We start from the raw sequence: 27,290 nt of genomic DNA, 5'->3' as shown, positions 1-27,290 counted from the left end.
AGTATTTCGACAGTTTGAAAAGTAAAGATGAAGAATATGTTACTACAATAGCCAAAACAAAAGCAATTGTAAAGCAACAATGTTTCATGTCTTTCCACGAGGAAGTGCAGGAAGACCTACGACACCATTTGGCGCGTTACAAATGTAACATCTACAAAAACTACTTTCACAGTGGTGTGAAAGAACACCCACAAGTGAAAAAAAACTGCACAAATTAAGTAGGAGAGTGAAAGTAAAGGGCATTAAATTTTGTAGCTAATCCAGCAGTTGCTAGTATAAATTGAATATAATTAACAGAACTCAAGCTTAAATGCATATATAGCAACAACTTTGAATCGCAACTCTATTTTGTAGCTTCTGGACAAATAGATTTACAGAGCAGGGATGAGAAAAAACTGACAGTTAAAACTATACCAGTATTTAAATTCTGAATAACTTATATTTTTCCAGTATGTGTTTGCTCTTGGCTTCATACATTTTTACTACGAAGCAGTTACGAATCAACAAATCTATTTGCCGTAGGACCATTTTGGTTTCTAAACAAAACTGATTTTAAAAATGTGTGATGTTTATTCATAACATTTCCATTGATTTGAAACATTAGTTTGTTATATAAAATGGTAAAAGAAATCAGTGCTATTTAAACAGTAACACCCTAGTTTGACATGAATGACAAACCCATGACATACAAATCTCTATAGCACTGCTCAGGCAGTAATGCACCCATTGCTGTGTGTCATGGCCTATTTGATGGTACACATGTACATGCTTTGTCCACCCGCACCTGATCTACGAGGTATTTCTCACTCTCTTCCCCTGACGTCAGTCATGTTGTAGAACGGAATCACCCACACTCCAGAAGTATTTTATGGAATGTGGTACCAATTTAGTAGAATACCCTGCTTACTTTAAGAGATTAAAACGAGGAGAGGCACAACAAACTTGTGATATCATGTAAGGAGGAAACTTACACAATGTTTTTTTAAGAGGTGGTCTATTTGAGTGATATACCTATAATTTTACTCATGTGCTATAAACTGGGGATAACAACCAAACTCTTAATATTATGGTTGCTTCAGGGTGAAAAATTGAAACCATCCGAAAGTGACAATGCAGGAAAATCATCAACTTGTCACCTTTTGCTCTCACCATCATCGCACCCATCTCTTTCTCCTTTGACATCTTTTCTAGAAATACAGATCAATTTCTGCCACAGTCTCAGCCTCATATCTAACGATATCTACTGCTCCTTCACTTTCATTATACTACTTCAATCTTTGTTTGAAATCTACATTTATTGCTGGAAAGAACAGCAGTAAGTGATTGAAAACAACATTACTTCAGAAGACGGGAAGAATAAGTATAACCCAAAACCTGTTGTTTCAGTGATAACCACATATTAAAGTGCCTGGAAAGCTATGTTTTTACAGCTTCCTTTATCACGGACAGTTAAAATTTGTTTGTCAGTTACAAAAAAGATTTTGTTATAGTAATTTAATTACACACACAAAATGACAATGGTCTGATATACGTTGTTTCATGGGGAAATGAGATAGCAGAGGACACTTTTTACCTGGCAGCCACTCGTCCCCGAGGTCAGTGGCTGTAAAACACTCACAGAAAAAAGAAAAAATACGAGGAGCACTGGGAACCACCACTAAAGGAAGAAGCATAGAGACTGGTCTGATTACACATGAAAGGAACTAGGCCTTACCTAGTCTGAGTTTTAATCGGGATGCCGTTATGAATGTTGTGAACTCCATAAATGCCGACCATCACTTGGATATAATTTCAAATCACTGTGTGCAGCATAAAAATAAGTCTGAAACATTTGGCTGACAGAGATAAACAGCTGTGAACAACAGCGGCTTGCAGAAATCGAGTCAGTATCCTCCCTTCATGATATCACTGCTGATGTATCTGTTACTTTTGTTGTAGTCTTCTTCAATTCAAAGAGTCAGATGCACCTCCCTATGCCAGGCAATCCTGTGCAAATATCTTTCTTCATAACTGCTGCAACCTAGATCCATTTGGAACTTTCTTACTGCACTCAAGCTAATTTGCTCTACAGCGCTCTCTCTCTCTCTATCTCTCTCTCTCTCTCTCTCTCTCTCTCTCTCTCTCTCACACACACACACACACACACACACACACACATTAGTTTCATATATGCAACTGACTTTTAGCATTCCTTGGAAGCACCAAATTTCATTTCGTATGCTTCTGTTCTCAACTATTCGTCATTCACATTTCACTTCAGTTCAAGCTTACACACCAGACAAACACCTTCAGAAAAGACTTCCCAAAACTTATAAACAAATTCAATGTTAACAGATTTCTCTTTCTTGTAAACACTGATCTTGCTATTACACATCCTCCCTACTTTGTTCATCAGTTACATTGCTATCCAAATGGCAGAACTCTTACATCATTTTCAGTGTCTTATTTGATAATTTAACACACTCAGCATAATCTGACTAACCTGACTCCATTACCTTCATTTTCCTTTTAGTGATTTTTATCTTACAAACTTGAATAACATCGCGAACAAGCTGCAGCCCAATCTCATTTCTTTCTCCACCATGTCTCAACAAATTGAACTGCTGTCCGGTTTCTATAAAAATAATATATGATATTTTGCCCTGCCTATTTTATTCCTTTTAACTTCAGAATTCCATAGTTTCTTCTGGTCAGCAATGTCCTAAGATACACTGCCACTGTCCTGTATGTAAATTCATCATACGGTCTTATTGCAACCATTTTACAGACACAAATTTATTCAGCAGCCAGATTTAGGTGAGAACTTAAAACAACGTAACCTATATGGAATCTCAATATATATAATTTTTCATGGTGCCGAAATTTTCCCAAGAATTATTTAAAAATTTTAATTGTTCTAACATGCAAACACCTAGCACGTCACCGTTTCACTGCCCTAGTTCCATAGGCTTTTGTTGACATTTGTTTTGACTCCAATTGAAATTTCTATAGTAACACAAATACCGATCCCTGCAAGCTGAGGGATGACATTTCACACTATAATACCCACAGTGTCAAGCCATTAAATACTCTGCTAGAAAGAGCTGTGCAGTATTACCACCATACTGTGCACCTTTTCCACTAGCAATACTTAGGAAACACACTATTATGGTTGGAGTGTTTTGTGCCCTCATATCTGTCCTGTTTCTGTGAACTTCAGAACTCTCATATTAGCATGTGTATGACATTGCGGAACATTGGTGTAATCATTTAACTACAGAGACTTCATTTTGAATGTGTGACACTTTCTATTTTCTCATGATTCACACAGCTGCAGTTTTTAAATCTAGCACTAGGATCTAAGCAGTAAAGACAAATATCCACACTCAATGCTACCTATGAGGCAAGCAAACAAAAATCTTTTGTTTCTGTAACACCTGTTGCTTCTGCAACAGTACATTTCATTTCAGAGATTTACCTAAATTCACTGTATTTTATGCACAGTTAACTTCATTACCATAATCAATAACAATGAACTCTCAGGAAAACACTTGCTGTTAAAATCTTTGTATGAATGAACAAGTAAAATATTTTAAACAGATGATGTTTCCTGTACAATTCGGTACAAACTTAGTGAAAAATCGTATACAAAAACATTGGAAACAGTTTGGTCAGGAGACTGGTCAAAATCTCTCTTCTTCCCCACACACAAGCATGGGTCAATGCCTAACTGCTCCAACCCCAACACTGTTTCTCTCATATCCGACACATGCGAACTTTTGCCCCACATCTTTAACTGGTACCTGAAGCTGTGTGTTCAGCCTCATATATCCACACAACAAGCATGTTTTGTTGAAGGAAAACAAACTTGTAAACAGATTCTCAACATATGGCAAATAATCAAGAAATCAAAAGAGTTCCGTGTTCCCATTTTCATCTGCTTCCTTCACTATAGGGAACCCTTTGATTGTGCTGCCTAGGGAAAGTTGTGACAGGTGCTTGTGGTGTTTGGTGTCCCACTGCACTTGACAGCATCAATTTGAAGTCTATACAATGATCACCTTGCAGCTATGAAGACAAGTCCTGGTACATTTGGTATCTTCAGTGTATTAGACAAGAAAGGGTTGTGTTTAATCTCTGACTGTACAACATTTATGCATATCATGTCATGTCATTAGGAATATTCTCAATGGCTGGACCGAAGCCATCTTAACTGGTGGTAGAACTATCAACAATCTCCGAGTTGCTGATGACACCGTGCTTTTAGCCAGCAGCTAAGATGAACTTGCTGAGCCCCTAACGGAATAAAAGAAAATCAGTCTCTCGTATGGATTACACCTCAATCTCAGAAAGCCCAAACTCACAATATATGATCAAGCAGGACATGTTCAATTCACAAGTCGATTGAAGGAACTGGAAGTTTTACATTCTTTCATCCATCTTGGGTCAGACGCTTGGTTTATGGGGTCCCGACATTTGGCAATAAGCATGACAACTTGCAATGATAATGACAAGTATATCTATTTCATGTATCAACCAGATCTGGAATTTACACGGAATGGAAAGCAAAGCACCTTCTTACATAATAATAATAATAATAATAATAATAATAATATACCAAGGAGACTCATTAAGTCCTTTCTGGTTCTGCCTTGCTCTGAACCCACTATCCAACATGCTAAATAATACAAATTATGGAAATAATATTACTGAAACATACCCACACAAAATCACACATGGATGATCTAAAACTACTGGCAGTAACAAATCAATAACTCAACCAATTACTAAAGATAACAGAAGTATTCAGCAATGATATAAATATGGCTCTTGGAACAGATAAATGTAAGAAAAATAGCATAGTCAAGGGAAAACACACTAAACAAGACGATTACATATTGGATAACCACAGCGACTGCATAGGAGCGATGAAAAAAAACAAATGCATATAAATATCTAGGATACAGACAGAAAATAGGAATAGATAATACAAATATTAAAGAACAACGAAAAGAAGAATATAGACAAAGACTAACAAATATAGTGAAAACAGAATTGACAGCAAGAAACAAGACAAAAGCTATAAATACTTATGCTATACCAATATTGACCTACTCATTTGGAGTAGTGAAATGGAGTAACACAGACGTAGAAGCACTCAATACACTTACACAATCACAATGCCACAAATATAGAATACGTGACATACATTCAGCAACAGAAAGATTCACATTAAGCAGAAAGGAAGGAGGAAGGGGATTTATCGACATAAAAAAATCTACATTATGGACAGGTAGACAATTTAAGAAAAATCTTTATAGAACAAGCAGAAACTAGCAAAACACACAAAGCAGTCACTCATATAAATACATCGGCTACACCATTGCAATTTCATAACCACTTCTACAACCCTTTAGATCACGTAACATCAACAGATACGAAGGAAGTAAATTGGAAAAAGAAAACACTACATGGCAAGCACCCGTATCATCTAACACAGCCACACATTGAGCAGGACGCATCCAACACACAGCTAAGAAAATGCATACAGTGAGACGGAAGGATTCATGATTGCAATACAGGATCAAACAATAAACACCAGATTTTACAGCAAGCATATTATTAAGATCCCAATACCACAACAGATAAATGCAGACTTTGCAAACAACAAATAGAAACAGTAGATCACATCACAAGCGGATGTACAATACCAGCAAATACAGAATACACCAGAAGACATGACAATGTAGCAAACATCAACAACTTGCCATACAACATAAACTAATAAAACAACACATGCACTGGAGAATGATGAATACAAATTATACTGGAACAGAACCATTATAACAGATAAAAAACCACCACATCACAAACCTGACATCATACTCACCAATAAAAAGAAGAAATTAACACAACTAATCGAAATATCCATACCCAATACAACAAATATACTGAAGAAAATAGGAGAAAAAAATTGAAAAATACATCCAAGTGGCTGAGGAAGTCAAGGACATGTGGCATCAGGATGACGTTGTACCTAAAAACACAGATGATGTGACCTACCAAACGAAAGCACTGGCACGTCGATAGACACACAAACAAACACAAACATACACACAAAATTCAAGCTTTCGCAACAAACTGTTGCTTCATCAGGAAAGAGGGAAGGAGAGGGAAGGACGAAAGGATGTGGGTTTTATGCGAGAGGGTAAGGAGTCATTCCAATCCCGGGAGCGGAAAGACTTACCTTAGGGAGAAAAAAGGACAGGTATACACTCGCGCACACACACACACACACATATCCATCCACACATATACATTGAAATATGTCTGCTTGTGTCTGTATATGTGCGGATGGATATGGGTGTGTGTGCGAGTGTATACCCGTCCTTTTTTCTCCCTAAGGTAAGTCTTTCCGCTCCCGGGATTGGAATGACTCCTTACCCTCTCCCATAAAACCCACATCCTTTCGTCCTTCCCTCTTTCTTGATGAGGCAACAGTTTGTTGCGAAAGCTTGAATTTTGTGTGTATGTATGTGTGTCTATTGACGTGCCAGCGCCTTCGTTTGGTAAGTCACATCATCAATTACCCGAAAGTTCCTAAAAGCAATGTAACAAATACCCTACAGTTAAAAGGAAGTCACGCTTGATCAAGGACCGCGTCACTTTCCATTTTTAACCAGACATAACGTCTGAGAACGGAAAGAAATAATAATAATAATAACGGAAAGAAATAATAATAATAATGATGACAATAATAATAATAATAATAATAATAGCAATGGTTTTTTTACTTCCTCTGATAATTATCTTCTGTGTGTACTACCATGTCAATACTATTTCCTTGTAAATGTTTCAACTGTCTTTATCCACCACAAAGCTGGGTTTCCAGTAGGTCATTCGCGTAAGATATTTAATTTTCCTTTTAGGCTAATGGTCAACGCTCTTCATTATAGCTTTTTGAACAGAATATTTTCTCTACAACTGAAAACAATTACTTAACTTCTGTACAGCCCGAATACTTTGAATGCCAAGAAGACCTAACTAAAACTGTTCCACGATATTAACCGAAATGGGAGAAAAAGGAACTTTAACAATTTGAGGCCTACAGAACTGCTCGAAACATGACAACTGATTAGTATTCTAACAAAATCACTGAAGAAGTTTTGAATAATATTACGAAGTCATTCAGACTGTATTATAAATTGATCTCTATCTACATAGTAACTGTGAGTAACTACCTAATACAAATATCTCTAATCACCAAGTGAAAGAAGCCACAACATCACCGATGAACTGAATGGAGTAACAAGACGAAGCAACAACATAAACAAAATTTTGAAGTTGCAATAGCTTCTTTCTTCTCACTTTTCATTACCGCAAATCTCTTACAATTACCTAGAGTGTTCAACACAGCTGCTTGAAGGGGATATTGCACAATGATCCTACATGAATGACACAGGTCTAGCGCAAGAGTCATCTGGCGGTAAAATGGTGGGTGGAACTAGGAGGATTAGGGTTTGTGTGTGTTCTCCAGTGAGTAAATTTTCATAAATGCAGTAAATAAACAAAAGCAAATTTTTTTTGGTAGTAGACTTCCTTTTATACAAGACGCTTGCAAAAACATTCTTTGTACCGATTGCTTTGTATTCTAGAACTGTAATGTATCAAATAAATATTAAGCACCCTGACCGAAGCGTATGGTGAGATATAGTACCTGTAGATCCTCAGCTTGTATCATAATAATGTAGGTCAGCACTTCTGAAAAAATTTACATATAGCTTTATACATGTGAGTTCTGATTTGTATACTTAGCACATTCACTGACTGAAGTTCACGTTTGATTTGATTGGACCTTTTGCTCTATTTCAGCATGCTTGGAAAGAGAAGCTTGAAACAACTGTTAAGAGAGTCCAATCAAAAATTGAATAAATAAATAGTTCGATTCTTACTTCCAACCACGTGATGTTGCCGCCTACGCTGCTTGTGTCACCTGAGAGACTGCCTTTCTTTATCATCGACAGTAGCTTGTCACAAAAAGACACATTCAATGTCATGAAAATTCCTGCTAATCTCAGTTCAATTATTAACACTGCTTATGTCCCTCCCGTCGTCCCTTCTTCCCAGCCATGGTCGAAGCCAACCACGTTTGGCTTTTCTTCGTCATCCATTCTGCCGCGATCCCTAGAGTTATGAACACTGACAGAGCAACAGCTCAGAAAACAACTGTGTCCTTAAACTACAAAATGCTGTATAAATGTACTTTTAGATAAACATGTTATTGTGCAATCATGTGTCAGAACATAAAATGAACAATTCAGTTGAGCCCATAATTCTCAAGATATATTTTAGTTCCAATTTGAATAAGACCTTTATCTTCCACATGTGTGCCATATTAACCTGAAATTTAATGCACAACACCACCGTTTACTTACTGGGAAACAAGTGCGTTCAAAACCACTTGTATGCATAATTCTGGTACTCTCAAAGCAGCATTGAGAAAACCTGGAAGTATGCATACAGAAGATGAGCTTAAAATTCAATACAGGGAGCGCTTGGCTGTAATGTTCGGAGACCACTCCAAATTACACAGAAAAAAAGTTCAGTGGGCATGGTGATAAAGAAAGACAAAAAACAAAGTTGTCAGCAAAGATTCTAACACGGTGACTTCAGTGCTATAGTGATACTTGTATTGTTCAACCTGTTGTTAAATTTTAATGAAAAAATACACTAGCAATTGATGCACTCAATCAGAGCCATTTTCAGAAAAAAAAATTAGAAAACTGTGTTACATTTGTGATGTAAGACTCTAAAGCAGATCACTCCTTCCCAAATGTTCATACTTTTGAGTATAAATTCAAGCAAAAACTCAATTTGTAAATACAAGAAACAATCTGTTTGTCTTGTGAGAATTTTGAGCTACTGTACTCTCCTTGCCCTCATTCAACGCCAAATAATAATAGTAGTAGTAGTAGTAGTAGTAGTAGTAGCAGCAGCAGCAGCAGCAGCAGCAGCACAAATAATTTATTTGATTCAGGTAAATGTTTTAGAACAATTAACACTACAACACTATTTACTCGTAAGACGCGAGGATTAAGATGTTTAGATCTATAAAATTCAATAACTACTGACATATGTCACATTTGTCGACACATTAAGCAACGGTAGGTGTTGCAGTACAAAATCATTTCCCAAATTTATGAAATGTATACATTTCAATTAAACAATGGCTTTAACTCCCTAATAAAACACACTTTTTACCGCATTACGTCCAACTGTTCTTGCACCCAGTCTTTCGAAAATTCGGTATAGTCACGTTACCTTTTCGTGTATTTCTGACGTTGACTGTGCATCACAGAATGCTACAGTAGCAACATCTTTCAGAATCGGCATCTCAATTGAACAGTCACGACCATCCAGGAGGGCCACAAGAGGACGAGTCTGCATAGGGCCGTTAGCAATCGGGCCACGCAAATTATCCATGCGAGGACGTTTCGGCAACATCTTGCGCTTGTCCATGAGTGTCGAAACAACAGTTCAGTCACAGAAATGAGTTACTTGTCCTGGTGCACTAGAGGGCTGCCACTGTCATCACACACTTCTGTAGCACACCCTATGCTTCATCATGCTCCACACCTGAAAATGAAAACAAATTTATCAATCTAATTTTATTTTTTGTGTGAGAGTAAAATACTTTTAAATAAAAATTAGTTACTTCTGGGCACCTGCAAGTATAGACTGTTTTGCTGTTACAGTAAGTAACCGTCAATACTCAAGCTGTACATATAGTTTACATTATAGCTGCCTCACTGAAGCTATGTAGCTTATGGCAATAACCTTTGTTGTTTTACCTGAAAACTTTCTGTTTCTTGAGGGGGGGGGGGGGGAGGTCAATATCTCATGAACATAACAAATCAACAAGGTGGTTACAAGGAAACTGATTAATATCCATTAGCTACCTCAATGCATAGGAGCAAACAAAGTAAAAGTAAGTGTCCAGGCCAATCAAATTCAACAACAAGCTACAAATAGCGGATGATGGAGAATTAACTGATTTTATTAGAATGAAAGAGAGAGAATTCTTTATGTTCTGCTTAATGCTTTGCATTCACTATGAATTAAAAAATACCTTGAAACCATGTTGATAAAATTCCTACTTCAATTAACTTCAGTATGAGTTTTGTGACGACAATTTTTCCACCAATTACAAATTAATCTCTGCTACACACATTCGGATATGACACACAATAAACACAACATTTCAATCACTACAGTGAGAGTTCCAGAGAAACCTGCTTGATTACAAGCACTTTTAACTGATAATGAAAAGGTCATTCCACACTGATTGAACCAATTTTAGGACTCACCATCTGATCACCTGAAATTTGAACATACCCTACAGAACAGCAAAACTTTGATATATTGTGAATAACTTCGATGTACTACTAAATATTATCAACTATTCTGTTTCTTTACCAAGAGCAGTTGTTTCTGTGCTAGAAAGTGTTTTGTTTGTTTTGGAGATCACCTGGATGAAGTGAAAAAATTACCTCGAAAATATTACTGCCGAACACCCACACAATGTTGCTATATTTAATGTCTGGTAGATTTGTTATTTTAAATGCTGTCATCCTATATATTTGCAAGTAGTTTTACTTTGTATATAAATCTAATTATAGCCAAGAAATATTTATGAAAATGGAATACTGGTGACAACTCAAAAAGCAGCACAGCCTACTACACACATACAGATAACTGTGTGAATAAATGTAGTACTTAGAGAATTAGTACACTCATCTAAACAGTTGTTTGCTGACGCACGTGGGTAACACATGCTGTGTTTTAATTGTTGGTGGCAACTTGTTCAATAAGGGTGATAGTTATTGGTGGATATCAACAAAAATAAAACATAGCACACAACCAGTGTGTGTGGCTGGGAAAGACTACTGTGGATGACACTAGTACATTTGTACAAGTTCTCTAAAGGTGTGTTTTAATCAGTTCTCCAGTTTGCACTGTAACAAACTGGTACTTTGGACTCCAAGGATGCACTGAGATATTTGTTGCCAACTATCCTGCAGATTTCACATATTTGGCGCAGATGTGTCCTATTAGAATTATTTAGTGTGGTATGAATGGATCCAGATGTAGGCCCTGAGCCACCACCTTCTGCAATTATTCTCAAAAGTAGAGGACTTTTTGGTAGGGAGGACACAGCATGTTATCTTGGATGGAGTCATTGTCAGATGTAGAAGTAATTCCAAGTGTACCCCAGACAAATGTGTTGGGACCCTTACTGTTCACGTTGTATATATGACTTTGCAGACAATATTAATAGTAACCTAACACCTTTTGCAGATGATGCAGTTATGCATAATGACATACTGACAGAGAGAAGCTGCGCAGAAATTCAGTCAGATCTTGATAGGATTTCAAAGCGGTGCAAAGATGGGCAACTTGCTTTAAATGTTCAGAAATGTAAAATGGTGCACTTCACAAAACGAAATAAACTTAGTATCCTATGACTATATTATCAGTCGGTAATTGTTGGAATCGGCCAACTTATACAAATACCTGGGTGCAACACTTTGTAGAGATGTGAAGAGAAGTGATTACATACACTCCGTTGTTGGTAAAGCAGGTGGTAGAATTCAGTTTACTGGTAGAATAATGGGGAAGTGTTATCAGTCTATAAAGGAGACTGCTTACAAATTACTCATGCGAGCAGTTCTAGAATATTGCTCAAGTGTGTGGGATGTGTATCAAACAGGACTGACAGGGGATATTGAACACACATAGAGAATAGCAGCACGAATCATCATAGGTTTGTTTAATTCATGGGAGAGAGTCAAAGAGATACTGAAGGAACTGAACTGGAAGACTCTTGGAGCTAAGATTTGAACTATGCCGAGAAAATCTATTAACGAAGTTTCAAGAACCAGCTTCAGACGATTACGATACAAATATACTACAACCCCCTATGTTTCACTCACATAGATATCGTGAAGATAAGATTAGAATCATTACTGCATGCACACAGGCATTCAAACAATTTTTATATCCATAATCCGTACACGAGTGGAACAGAAACCCTAATAAATGGTACAGTGGGACATACCCTCTGCCATGCACCTCACAGTGGTTTGCAGAGTATGCATGAAGATGACTTGTCTTGACAACCGAATCTACAATTAATATTTTTTAGCAACCGTAAAAAAAATAATAAGACTCCAGTCAATTAACAAGTTTCAAGATAATCAGCACTGGCTGCTGAAACTCGAATTTGGTTATGGTCTTTAAACAGATTTAATCACCTTATACTGTTGTGAAACCATGCTTCTAAGTTAATTCTAAGTTTTAGCAAAAGCAATGTTATAATACGTTTCCAAAAACAAATGCTCTTAAAAAGGACTTGTGTGCTCTTGATAAATGAATAGCAGCTGAAGAACAATAGCTCACTAAAATTTTGCGGAACATGACAGAATAAGGTTCACAACAAACTGCTTCTTGTTATCCTCCTCTATGTTATCAGATGCTGATGGTTACAGCAAGGAACTGCAGAAAGGATCGACTCGTCAAGTTCATTCATTCTCGCTGAAATGACAAATGTTTTGAAGTAAGATTTACAAGGCTACATGAAGATGGTATTTGCAAAGTACAAGCAAATGTGTAAGCAGGTTGGTTGATGCCACATATGAATTAAAAGTTTAAAATTGTATGATTGCAGAAACTTAAAAGTCTGGATACATTAACAATGCATGAGAAGAACAAGGAAAAACACCTTTCTTCGTATTAAGCAGGAGAAACGGTTTTCATTCCAGTTAGATTCAAAGTTTTGGTCATGTGTGAAACGAAGAAAATTTTGGAAAAAATGTATTTAGTAATTAATTACCAACACACCTACCAAACAAAACATTTTCATTTCTTATACAAAATGCCCTTATTAAAATGATGGTATGCAGGTGTCTGATGATGGTCTCAACATTCCTGACCTTACCCAGAGCATCTCCAACCTTATGAAGTATAGAAAGAACTGCCCTTTTGCATGAAAGAAAAAAACTGGCAATGGTAATATGTTGCAAAGGCACGGTGCGCACAAATTTGATGAAAAACTATTTTCATTGTATATTCACTTACTTACAACTTCTAGAATTCTAACAAATAACGGCACTCAATATATTTTGTTTGTCTAAAAATATTTGCAGCCACAATTTTTTTTAAAAAAACTGTCACAGTTGATTTTTCCTCAATTTTGACCTCACATAGCTTTGAAATTTGGACGGCATATTGAGTAAAACAGCTGTGCATCTGATGAAAGCATCTCCTTTGGAGTACTAACAGAGTCAATTGTAAGCCATTTTATATTTGGTCAAAACTATATTAGGCATTGCATGGCATTTTACGCCCTCCATTGAAACCATTGCATAAAAGTTAGTTTTTATATTTTTTAGTTCAAATTTTGCACCACTTAGTATTATTGTTTGAGGAACATCTGTGAAAAATTTCAGTGAGATTGGAGATGATAAAATGAGACTGGAATGATCCTAAAACTATCTGAAATCGTATAACAAGCCAGAGAAAGGTTTTAACTGTTTGTGGCCTGTTTTACAGGAAATTGTAAGGAGAGCCTTGGATTTCTGTCGTAATGTGAACCTTCCACACAAATAGGATAAGAATTGTATTAGCTGTCTTTGTCATGTTTTTAACTATTACAGAAGGTTTGGCCTCTCCACAGCTGTTAAATATTGTTTACAATGTTATAATTCTTTGACTATCACTCTGCAAAACATTCGTTTCTTCCCTAACTCGGAAATGCATGCCCCCATGTGTATGAAGTATTAGGAACCTCCCCAATTTTACGACCTATTGAAAAATTAAATAAAATTCTAATTCCAACAGAAATTATTTGCCTATGACTATTCCAAGCTTTCTGTATATGTACACACGTGCGTCATTGCACTGTAAAGCCGCCTGCAAAACAGTGAGTTTAATTATCTCTGCAAGGTAAGTGAAGAAATTGGGTGGGCATCGGCAAGCACAGGAATCTGCTCCTGTCTTTTAAGTTAGGTATTCTGCCAGTTAACAATACCGAAGTAACACCATTCTTTATAGAATTGCAACAGTGAACAGTTGATCCTGTGTGTGTGTGTGTGTGTGTGTGTGTGTGTGTGTGTAATTTCAACATCCAAATAGCGTCGAATTATCTATTTACGCTGGAATTGTTTTCCGTGAACGTGACAAATTGCTACTAGCCAAAGATAAACCTCGTCAAATTTCTCGCTGTTAACTTCATTCGACGTTACGAACATATTACTATTACTCTTACACAAACGGGTATTAAGTGGTTATTTTATTGTAATTAACAATAACGCAAAAACGGGAGGAAGAAACTGAAGCTGATCTTTCGAAAGTAACTGTTTAACTGGCAAATCAAATAATAACGTCCATTCATTTCAGTTCAATATTTTCTTAACTAATTTACTTCTAATTAGTTATTTCCTTGTAACGTTTCAGCTCTGCAGAGAACCGTCAGCAGACGTTTTAGGAAAATTACTATGTCCACTACCTTCCATAATATAAAGTAAATCAGCAAAAAATTAAATTATCTCTGGTATTACTGTTTTTCAGTCTAACAATACACACTAACGTTTTCACATATTTGTAAACGTATAAGCAATGGGCCATGCGATGTTACTTGATATCGTTGATGTTGTTATCATGAACAACAATTCTAAATTTTGCTCTTGTCTTTTTGTTTGACGAAAACCAGAAAATGGACCAGAACACAGTCAAAAGTATGACAAATAATTGTGCAAATGTTGCAATGTTATCAGTAAATACCGCCATCTTCAGCGAACATTCAGTAAATTCTTTCTCTTAAAATTTCCATGTTTGCTAAATAAACCGTAACTGTCTAAGGACAGAACTAGGTTACACAGAAGCTATTAAATGGGGAAAGAGTAGTAACTAATTTTTTATGTTCGCTCCGATAAGCTCACATTGAATGTCACTAACATGTACTTAAAGCACATAGCACTCTATCGTTAAGTACTTTATCTGACGGGTATCGGCAGCATCGGTCAACTTTTATATTCTGGCAGGTTGGTGAAGGAATAAGTAAAACTGCAAACTGAAGGTATTCTTCTGTTCAGTTTCCGTTAGACTGAGGAACATCATTAATAAAAACCTGTAAGGACCGGGCGAAAGGAAGTTCATTATCAGCAGGCACCAATGAGCCGAATTTGGAATGCATTGTGCACACCATGTGGAGCTACTGCTCGTCCTGGGAGTCGATCCGGGGCCCTCCCACGGACTACGGCCAGCATCGATCCGTCTCACGCAGACAGAGGCGCGGAGACCAGAGAGAGAGAGAGAGAGAGAGAGAGAGAGAGAGAGAGAGAGAGAGAGAGAGACCGCAGACCTTGAGGTTCAGGTCAGGTTACATCCCTACATATTAAGGTTGCCATTTGATGACTCACTGCGTCAAACAACACCGTAAAAAGAAAACACCTCGGAATTACGTATTTTCATATGGTAACACTCGTTTTCAAACAGAAAAAAACCTTTACAGTAACGGCACAGTTAATGAGTAATTATGCACATGGAAATTTAATTGGAATGGAAATAGGATATGGAATTTCCGAGAGACGGATAAATCTTATGCCGGAAGTTATAAAATAAATTTTATCTCTACAACAAAAGCTTTCAAGGAACTGCGCAGCAATGTGAATACCGTAATCACGTCAATGTCTGTGATGGTAGTCTTGCGGTTCATGTACCTCCGTATATTTGAAGCAACTTTCAGCGGAACCCGGGATATAAACGATCCCCAGTCTGATGTTTTCGGGATGGAGAGTAGGTCGTGATGAGCCCCACAACCATAAAGTTAAGCACGACAAAGTTTCGCTGCAAAGACTCGAGGAAGGGAGCACAGAGGGAAGTTGAAACTAAAAGTTTACGTCCACAAACTTTCTCGCGGAGGGGGAAAAACTGCTCTAAACTCTAAAACTCGCGAAATGAAATGTTGCTTACTGGTTGTGGAGGGCGGGAAGAGTTTGAACGTCAAACTCCTAATTCACCTAACTACAGATAAACCCCAACTTTTTGTACCCTTGGGAAACTCCTCAGAAACAACAGTATTCCTTCCTTTCCTCCGCCACATCGCAAAGCAAGAGCAAAATCGCAGTTTTTTTTGTGTGGGTTCTTATTGCAGATGTCAATACTTCGGTAACAATAGAGTAAATACGTTACTACAATATGTCAAAATCACCTAATACTCCCTAATTTACTTTTAAATGTCACTGTGTTTATGAGAGAAAGCGAAGATATCAATCATAACGTGTTCCCTATGTTCTCTAGAGACCTTTACGACAGCTTCACATCGTACTCACTTTCACATTGCACTTTGGCTATGCAATAAATTATAGCGTCAACAAGAGCACTTCCTTTTGACACCAAATAGCAACCGAGCTTTACTATAATTCTATAGCCCTTACTTCAATAACTTTTTAATGGCAACATATTCATGTTTCCTAGCAACCTACAGCTTACGCAATGTTTGTATTTCACTCATTCGACGCCTGATATTTCCTTTTTACACCAAATTTTTTTTCTGTAATGTAATTTCTTTTATATCGACCTTTACTTTCCAACCATTCGGTTCAGCTTTATTATGGTCCATCTACTAAGCAGAAAAGACCTAACATTGTTGCGAAATTTTTCGGCTGAGGTGTCATCCAACATTTGCCATTTTCGTGCTAGCATGGTATGTTCTAATACATTCTTTGAACTGCTTATATCCACTGCCTTGTTCAGGTAAGGCGACGATATTTTTATTTGTGTCTGTGTACTTACAGCTTCATGATCAGCTGCACCATCCACACCGCTGATGCAAGCATCTAGAATCAGCTCTACTGCGCAGAATATAGCAGTTTAAGCTCCATGTACATATCTAAGCGTCTAATGCCAGCTAGTACTTTTAAGGTATATACACCTAACCCACGTTAACATTTGTACTGAACCCAAGAAATACAAATACTTGGCGCGTGAACTTCAACTCCAAGCAAAATAGTTTTGATCTCTACCAAAATGTAATTTTACGACGTCGTAGAGATCTGTGCAGTTTCTATTTCGAAGAATTACATTCCTCACAATTACCGTGGCTACCCCCCCCCCCCCCCCAAGGTAATTATCTACGTGGTGGCCAAAATAAAACTGCCCTAGAAAAATTTATAGCAATACAGACGGATGATTAAGCCTTTTACTGAACACAAATACTCTTATTCGGTGCAGGGCCGGTTTTGCGCCACTTTGCCACGAAGTTTTACACTGCAGACTGCTGAGTTTTGTTAAGACGCTTCCAAGCTCTTGCACAAACAGTTCTGCACACACTGCATCAATTGTGTTCCACGTGAGAACTGTTACACGCTGTTTTATCGTGGGTACTATTTTTTTCATTCAGCTGGTCACTAAACACATCCACTCAAGCGTAGTGACACTTGTCACTGTTCCCAACGTTTTCCTTGACGTGTGTGTGTGTTCTATTCATTGACTAATTCCACTGCAATCTTACAAATATTTTTCAGGGACAGTTATTTTGTCCCGTATATGAAAGGCTAAAATGGTCACACGGTCCCGGCCGCATATCGCCTTTCTGGTGGCTTCCTTGAGTAACAAAATTTGATTTCTACTATGTTGAAATTATTGACCGATCTGCAAATTGACGTCTAGGTCTACTCATTAGGAGGTGCAATCTTGTGTTAAAGGTTTCACACAGTAAGACAAGTATTTCAGTTAAAAACTGTCTAGAGGCAGCGTGTAACGGCGCGCAGATTACCCAGGCTATATTCATGAGAGTATTCCGCTACTTCCAACCAACTTTACACATAAATTCAAACCTTTTCCAAACTTTTTCTCGTCGACGCCCCCCACAAAATAGTTTTTACTGTTCCTGCAGTAAAACTTCAGTATCAGGCAAGGCGTTTTACTTTAGTACTTCACTACTAAGTATAGTCACAAACTTTTAGCTACATTAATCTATGTGTGAGTAACCCGAAGCTAACAAAACGAACTTAATTTTTGGTTTAACGTCGTCGACCATTCCACATGCTTAACACCAAATATTTGACACATTAGCTTGTTTGTAAAGTTTGGATGTTTTATACGTGGGAGTTCGATTCATTAAAGAACCAGTATTGTATTTGGGGGTGAGGGGGTTCCGTTGTCAACTAGCGTATATATGTTTTATTAAAAATGGACTACAAGGCATTTCTCGGCAATGAAAAGAGTGTCTACTTCAAAATATAATCAAGATCTAACTTTCTTTTCATCCATTCATAGTTCTTACAGTCAGATCAATTTCCAGCAATGACCGCAGAGTACGAAACAAGTCTCTGCTAATAAGAGTAACCTGCAAAGCTTAGTCGGCTACCTACTGCACAGCTATTAGTCGCTTACCCTACAACGGAAAAAAATTACGCTACCGGAAGTTGTTGCTACAGGAGCGGTAATTTCTCAAGTTACAAATGGCAGTGCAATCACAATGAAGAAAAAAAGAAGTATAAATGACCGCGGCACAGCCATCAATAACCGCATTAGGTTTCGATACTGGTATCAGACTAATTCTAAGTTGAAAATATGACTGAACGCGAAAATCGGCAATAATCAATCTGCAGCATTCTTCGGTCCGTCCATATCTGGTTTACAGAGACGTCATAGGCACGTGGGACATATCCGTAACAAATATGATCAGCTGCGCCTTACAAATTTAAGTGCACCAAGTAATTATCACCTTTTTTTTCCACAGCTGTATAATGAAATGGAAGCGTAAATATCGGCACAAACTTTTCACTTTGTGGACGTAGTTCATTTTTAAATGACTTCTGCTGGTCCTACACAGGTTTCTGCAAACACTTTTTCCATTCGTTAAATATCTTCTAACGGAGCAGTAGTGAAAATATCTTTCTGATCGGCTCGTAACAGCAGCTCAGTTTGATTTCCACAAATTTTTCTCTACAGAGAAGGCAACATATGACTTCACGACGTCAATTCTAGTACAACTAAGCAAAAATTTCTCTCTTGCCAATTTCTGTGATCTTGCAAGGCCTTTGTTTGCGCAGATCAGTAAACTTTTCTAGTGAACCTAAAATGGTAAGAAAATGGCTCTGAGCACTATGGGACTCAACTGCTGAGGTCATTAGTCCCCTAGAACTTAGAACTAGTTAAACCTAACTAACCTAAGGACATCACACACATCCATGCCCGAGGCAGGATTCGAACCTGCGACCGTAGCGGTCTTGCGGTTCCAGACTGCAGCGCCTTTAACCGCACGGCCACTTCGGCCGGCAAAATGGTAAGACAAATATCTTCTCCGTGCATGGTATCACATGTTACAGAAAAAAGTGCCGCAGTGGCAAATAATACGACAGGGTACGATTAAATTAAGAGTGGGGAAACAAATTTGATTTGCCACAAGGTTCACTGCTGTCCACTCCCGTTCTTGATGGAAACAATTTAGTCGAAACTCTGTAGAACTCCTGAGAAACTGTTTACTGATGACAAGTATACTGAGACACCCATACCAGACGCAGCCAGGAGAGTAATTGAATCTTACAGCTGGTTCCCCAAAAATCACAGTGACTTACAGGTAGCAGAAGTAGAGAGGAAAATAAACTGGACTAGTCTCACGAGTTAAGTTCCTGTGCATTTAGATACATATTAAACTGAGGGGACACCATAATGTAGAGAAGTTAACCAGAAATCTTACTTCTGACCGCTTTTCTCGTTCTGCTGTGAAAATTTATAGCATACATCCATTCAATCCTGTCATATGGTATAATAATTTGGGGCAGTGCAGCTACAGTGAAAAAAATGTTTATTCTACAGAAACGTGTAAGAGGAACTACTTTCAACAACTAACGTTAATTGATGGTGCTAGGAATATACTACACCCTATTTATAAATCAGTCACGTGGGGATCACGAGAACAAGATCAGCCCAATTACAGCACGCACAGAGCCATTTCTGGTATCTTTCTTCTCACACTTCATATGTGGAGTAACTCTCCTATATTGGAAGTAGGCTAGCTTCTGCCATGCACTTGTTTCGAAAGTACAGATGTTTTAGGAGAATATTGTGTAAAGTTGATAACTGAATCTGCTACAGGAACCTAGGGATTCCTACACTTACGTGTAATTACATATACAAGGTAACAGTATTCGTAATTAATAACAAGAGTGAATTTTGGAAGAATTTTGCAGTTCAAAAGCACAATACCAGAAACAAATTCCAAATAGTCTACGCATCCCCCTCTAAACAGCTAATAGTGGTCTATGTAAAGTTAAATGGGTTTGTTCGAGGTACTAGATAATGAATAGCTGAGTAGTACGAAAGTAGAATAGTTTTTTTTCCGGCAGTTGTTTGTCTCCTAACATATACATACCAAGTAATTGTAGTTTGAATAGATTCAAGCTAGACTTCGTTTATTGTTTGTCTACTTTAAAGAAGTAGCCAGCAGTGTGTTTCTGCCTCACTTCATGGTACAATTTATGGAACACGATATGTGAATGACGGAATGCATGAGTGAAAAAAAATGCTTTAGAAATAAGAATCTTGGAAATTTCTAAGAAGCAGAAGACTACCTACAATTTGTATCGAAACCAGAAAAGTTCTCAGAATCAACAGATACTGAAGAGGTATTACAAGAGGGCGGTAAAGGCAGGATTGTGGCTCGACAGTCACCTTACGCAAAATGTAATTCGACGATGTGGAAAGATTGCCAACTTGCATTACATGTTCAGGAAGGAAAAAGGGCACTTCACAAAAGGCAGGATAGTAGTATCCCGTAACTGCAACAACAATGAGTTACAATCGAAATCAGAGTTAGTGGGGATATGGAACGGAATGGCTGTAGAATGTGGAATCGTGGGTAAAGCAGGTGGCAGACTTCCGTTCTCTAGTAAGATACCGGGAAAATGCTGTCGGTGTGACTATGAGACTGCTTGCTAAACATTCGTGCATCCCATATTAGAAGATTGTGTGTGGAACTTATGGCAAATAGGACAAATAGGGGATCATGAATGCATTCAACAGAGGCAGCATATGTGATCTCAGGTTTGACTCTATAGAAAGTGTAACAGGAATGCTCCAACACCTGAACTGCTAGACGAAAATTATGCCACGAATGTCTACTTACAAAGTTTAAAAAGCCAATAGTAAAGCAAGAGTCTGGTAACCTCTTATGTACGAGTCCACAGCAGCTGTTTATTTCTTGAGGGAAAATATTTCCCGGTGTGAATTATTTTATTTTGAAATAACCAGTTTTTTCATTATTCATCAACTAATTTCGCGCCCTTGGGCACTACTGACCTGCTATCTCAGACGTGAAATCCTTACGCAAAAGGAATACATGCAACCCTTATGCGAACTGTCGTCAAAATGCGATCACACAACATATTAAAAGAAGTTATTTACAATGAAAACACAGCGTGATCGATGTTATAAAAATCAAATCGCTAAATAATAAAATGAAGTGGTTCTTCAAAATAAAACGGCCAACGCACGCATATGACTTCACTTAAGTATATTCCTGAATTTCTTAAGTCCATTACGCAACGCAAATGGTGGACAAATATCAGTGCGCAAATACACATTTACGCACCATACACCCTGCACGCCCTAAGACTGAAACGAGAAAAAAAACGTAAAATGTGATACAACGCTACGTAACCTCTGCCACGAACTTCGCATTGGCTTGCAAAGTATGTTTGTAGATGTATAAAAAACTAATAAAGCGAACTAACAACGAATTTGGAATTTAAAGGGAGAAAAACAAAAACTTTGTGGTTTGGAAAAGACACCAATTCCACCAGAGACAAGCTACTCTTTTAATATAACGGGATGGATACTGACTCGAAAATAGGTCATAGGAGTACAATGTAAACTTCAAAAATGTTAATTGTGCTTTAAGACAGGTGATGATGGGGAAATGACGATAAGGGAATGAACTGCCAAAAAGTAGACTAGTTTTGCTGTTTGGGCATCTAAATAACAATGGCAGAAGTAAAGAATATTTAAACTGTTGACGAGCAAAATCAAGTGCAGCTTTTCAGATGCGATATTTGTTAACATCGAGAGTAAATTTAAGTGTTTGGAGGTGCTTTCTGAAAGCATTAGTGGGGATTGCACCCTTATATGGAAGTAATAGGTTGGCGTTTAGTAGATTTGACAAGTATAGAAGCTTTTGGAGTGTGTGCTACAGAAAACTGCTGGGTATTAGAATGCAGATCGGATAATTAATGGAGTTTCACTTTATTGAATCAGAAGAAAAATTCGTAGCGTAACTTTAGTAAGAGAGAGGATTGGTTTATAGGACACATCCCGGAGCATGAAGGAATGGTTTTACGGCAATGAGAGAGAAGCGTGGACGGTAAATATAGGCTGAGACCAAGGTTTCAGTACAATACGCAGGTTCTAGTGGATGAAAGTTCCTTAGTTTTGCAGCGACGAAGGGACTTCTACAGCATAGACTTGTGCGGAAAGTTGGATCCAACTAGTCTTCTGTCTGAAGACAGCAAAACGAACTCTAGAGGAATATCAAGGGATTTATTCACCCTTCGTTGTCTGAGTGTGACTTTACTCCAACTCCTACGTCTCGAAACCCCAGTGTAAGCTGCAAAACATTACTCTATTGCGATGAACGAGACAATGCCGAAGCAACAAATCTGGGGTATAACCTTCCGCTCGGACCGCTGCTGACAGGGATGAACAGTTTCGACAGAAATGCTGCGTCGCGAGGGAGTCCCGCCGCATGCGGACTGTGAAACATGGCTCTTCAGCTGTTTTCCACCTCCCCTGAAGAGCGAATGGGAAGGTAGGAGGTGGCTCGGCGGACGGAAGTGGGAGCGGGGCACGACAGCTACAGAGCGCAGTGGGAGGGGGAGACACGCAGGCAGGCAGGGAGGCGGAGGCAACGGCGGCGGCGGCGGCGGCAGCAGCAGCAGCGGGCGAGGAGAGTGGGCGATAGGGAGGCAGACCGTCTGCCCGCCCGATCAATAGAGTGAGTGGACAACAGGGGGTCCCGGGCGACCTGCGAACTTACACCGTCAAACAAGTACATCTCCCGCTTTCTGTGCCTTGCTCTAGAAACTACACTGCGGCAGCGCTCGACTACTCCATGCAAAAGTTTCTCCGCACTGTGATCTAGAAGCTGTCACTCGCGGAAAGCAGTTTCATTTGGGCCAACAGCGTTTGCAGCACCACGACAGACGTGCGTACTTGTTAATCGCAGTTGCCGCAATACAGATTTGGCGACATTCCATCCGTCTTTACTGAACATGCTTTTTCTGCAATCTTGTCGCGTCTTTCTGTGCGGCCAGTTCCTTGCAATGTCAACAGATCTCATTAACAAAGAGCTATGACAATGTATCTTAAGCGTTATTAGAGACGCAGCCGCAATTTACACAATACAGATAGAACTGATTTAACGGCGAAAGGAAAGTATCAATCTGCTTAATTTAGATTCGACAACAACACAGCACTTTCCTACAATGACAAACCCAGTCTACTGCTACAAAACAGCGATCAATTACTTAGTTACGCAAATAACTAAACGACAGAAAGCGCCTTTAGTAAAATGTTCGCAACGCGGATGAGCATGCACTGTAATTCATAAGCTTCCCAATTTATCCTGATCACCTCTTTCGCTACTAAGAGCAATGCCACACCTTTGCTGAAAGTGATAGTCAACATATAATAATAATAATAATAATAATAATAATAATATTCTGTTGACATTGCACTCAGGTATTCATAGGAAGCTACTTATTTCCTTGTAGTTGCTTCTCGTAAAAAAAGTGTTAAAGCTGAACATTTAGGTATTGTTAATGGATCACGAGAACTATTTTAAGCAAAAATTAATAAAGAATACCAATCAAAGTACCCACAAGAATCAGATGGATTCTACTATAAACATTTAATTAATTTGATAGACGCGTGAACTGTAGGAACTAGCCAACGTTTCTATCTTTGGTGAGGAATTACAACTAAAGAAGAAAATAAGATACAGCTGCAGGATTAGATACCGCAAAAAAATTCACGACAAATCGTTAAGCAGGTAGGAAAAAAATCAAGGCGAAAAATGTGTGCGCTTACAATGAACCTTCGTTTGATAAAACAAATCGATAATACAAAAAATTTCTAGATCTCACACGCAAGTCACATTTCTCTGTGTATAATTTGTCACATCTCAGAACAGTTTGACATACCGATTAAAAAAATAAGTTTCTTGAGTAGAGCACCTCAGGCGTTCGTCTCATTTTACATCTCTCACTTGTAATCACATGGTATCCCTACGTTACCGATTTTTTTTTTAAAAAAGGCATCTATATTCCCAAGGAAACTGAAAAAGGCAAATCTGAAGTACGGTACACGAGTGTGTGCCTTCAATGCAAACAACAATTAAGGGAAGGTAAACCACTTAGTTTCGACCAGAAACGATACAACTTCCCGAAGGATCTGCACCGTCACGAATACTACGAAACAGGGATCAATTATTTAGTTACCCAAATTATTAAACGATAGAATGCAGCTTTTAGTAAAGTGTTCATTAGAGTTTCACTGCAATTACTGCCTAAGCAGACACACACGGTGTGATCACCGCCATTAAATTACTCCAAGGTTGTTTTGCGTAAGTCACATTCCAACAGCAGGCAAATCAGTCTAAGTGAACAGTGTATCAGATTTTCTGTTAGCGGCATTTTGCACTTGGCTCACTGTCTGGTACAAACCATTTTGACCGGGACGCCACATTACAGGCGATGTGTTACTGTGTCGTGTAGGCGGAGGATAAGCTCACGTAAAACTGGAGGGCCATGTTGTGTGGTTGAGCAACTCAAATACAACAATTAAGATACACGGAAATCAGTAATGCTGTGCCTCACGAGGAACAGTCATAAAATGGGAAACTATTACACGAAAATTGGTTAAAAACTTAAATTATTGATTAAAGAACACGGCTTTATTAGTGCAGTGGAAGTAATATACTTCCAGTATGAGCACGTGACTTTTTTTTAAATTGGCGTATTCTGATGGTATCCCCTCGCAAGAATGAAACTTTCTTTTGCGTAGAGTAACACGAATCGGGAGCAGGTACACTTAATACTGAAACCTGTTCGTTCCACTTCATTTGAAACTAAATTTTAACACTGACGTCTCTTACCCCGTAAAATTCTCTACGACTGCTCCATTATGTCCATGACTACATTCATCTGGTTAGTACTTGCAAGAAAATCAACATAATGCTAAAAACATTTACTTAACTGACTGCAATTAATGCATACATCATCTGTTCTTTCTTATCATATGTGCATTTCTAAACAGCAGAGACTTTTTACTAACCACTTCAGCGAATCCGTTTCGCGACGCTTGCTACACCTTTTTTATGTTGCATTTCTCATATTAGTAGTCATATTCCAAAACTGCATTTCAACGAAGCTCTAGCGAACTGAGTCTAATAATCATGGCACACTTTCATCATGTCTGCGTCTAAAGAGCGGCTTCCTCTGATTGTATTTTTAACACGGGGAGCAGATAATGGCAACACGGAGAACTTATACTACCGGCAGTTTCGTGCCAGTTCACATTCTGTGCCGCCAAGTGCCAGCGCACCGGCCGTGGTGTTTTGCCGGTGGCGGTGACGGCAACGGCAGCAGCAGCGGCGGCGGCTGGCGCGCGGACGGGGCTATTGATCGTCTTATCTAGCGGTCGCTTCCCAGTTGTAATCAGCAGCTATACCGGCTCGGCCCAGCTCCGTCGCACGTCCCCCCTCTCCCCCCCCCCCCCGCCCACCCTCCCTGTTCCGCAACCGACAGGCAGCAACGGCTGCAACTGGCACCGCCGCGCTTTGGCGCGACATCCGGCGACCGCAACTCCTCGAAAACTTCAAACAGTAGTACGGGTGTACCAAGTGAAATCAGTCATTTCCTAAGCACAGGCCTACTTCCGTGACTGTGGGAAATGGCAGCGACTACACTACATTCGTTCTAGCGGAATAACTTCTCATGACGGGGGAGCCCAAGACTGCCGCTAAGGGCATGACACAGCAGACAAAGTCAGTTTTGATAATGAAATTGGTTGGCTCTGAGCACTATGGGACTTAATTTCTGAGGTCATCTGTCTCCTAGAACTTTGAACTACTTAAACCTAACCAGCCTAAGGACATCACACACACACACACACACACACACACACACACACACACACACACACACGCACATGCCCGAGGCAGGATTCGAACCTGCGACCGTAGCGTCGTCCGGTTCCAGACTGTAGCGCCTAGAACCGCTCGGCCACCCCTGCCGGCGACAATGAAATTAATGATTGGCTTGAACTACTGTAGGTACATTGGAAATGAGTATGTAGACGCTCAAATAGTAATAATAATTTTAAAACAAATCTCTGCGATTTACATCACATATGTAACTTCTGATGTGTCGTTTATTACGGTGCCGACAGGAAGGCAATCGTCTTCCTGAAGTTTCCGAAACAGTGGAGCAAAAACTTGAAGTAAAAGACTGGAATCACAACAGATAATGACTCCAGAATGTGGATTGAGAGTAAATCGAAGGAAGCCGAAAGTAACGAGAAGTAGCAAAAAATGAGAACAGTGAGAAACTTAACATCAGGATTGGTGATGAAGGAAATCTGCTAAGGATGACATTAAAAGCAGACTAGCAGCAGGAAAAAAAAAAAGAAAAAAGCATTCCTTGCCAAGAGAAATCCGCTAGTGTCAAACGTTGGTCTTAATTTGAGGAAGAAATTTGGAAGACTGTACGTTTGGGGCACGGCATCATATTGCAGTGAGACATGGACTGTGGGAAAACCGAAACAGAAGAGAATAGAAGCATTTGATGCGTGATGCTACACAAGAATGTTGGAAATTAGGTGGACTGATACGGTATGGAATGAGGAGATTCTGCACAGAATTGGAGTGAATTGGAATATGTGAAAAACACTGAAAAGAAGGAAAAGGAAGACAGGACATCATTTAAGGCGTACTTCCATGTTATTAGGAGCAGCTGTGGAGGGTAAAAACTGTAGAGGAAGAAGATTGGGATACATCCAGCAAATAACTGAATAATTGAGAGCATGGGTTGAAAGTGCTACTCTGAGATGAAATGTTGGTACGGGAATGGAATTCGTGGCGGGCCGCATCAAACCAGTCAGAAGAGAAAAGACGAACTCTAGCAGTTATTTATGAATTATGCTTTCAATTTGTGCAACTACTTCAAGGCCAGTGAAAAGCGCTCCTTATG

The 27,290-nt window shown here is 38.8% G+C and overlaps 1 protein-coding gene across 4 annotated transcripts in view; it reads right to left on the bottom strand.

The window, feature by feature from the left end:
- The window catches only part of LOC126475509 (C-terminal-binding protein), a 190,945-nt gene that overhangs the window by 100,096 nt on the left and 63,559 nt on the right, over nucleotides 1-27,290 (bottom strand). For all 4 annotated transcript variants that reach the window (XM_050103425.1, XM_050103422.1, XM_050103424.1 and 1 more), the window contains exon 2: nucleotides 9,301-9,615. In XM_050103425.1, coding sequence (XP_049959382.1) covers nucleotides 9,301-9,498 — 198 coding nt within the window. In that variant the 5' untranslated portion in view covers nucleotides 9,499-9,615. The remainder of the gene's footprint in view (nucleotides 1-9,300; nucleotides 9,616-27,290) is intronic.

This window comes from Schistocerca serialis, chromosome 4 (assembly GCF_023864345.2).
Source record: "Schistocerca serialis cubense isolate TAMUIC-IGC-003099 chromosome 4, iqSchSeri2.2, whole genome shotgun sequence".
Taxonomy (NCBI): domain Eukaryota; kingdom Metazoa; phylum Arthropoda; class Insecta; order Orthoptera; family Acrididae; genus Schistocerca; species Schistocerca serialis.
The sequence above is the reverse complement of the archived record's forward strand: the minus strand, read 5'-3'. Positions and strand labels throughout refer to the sequence as shown.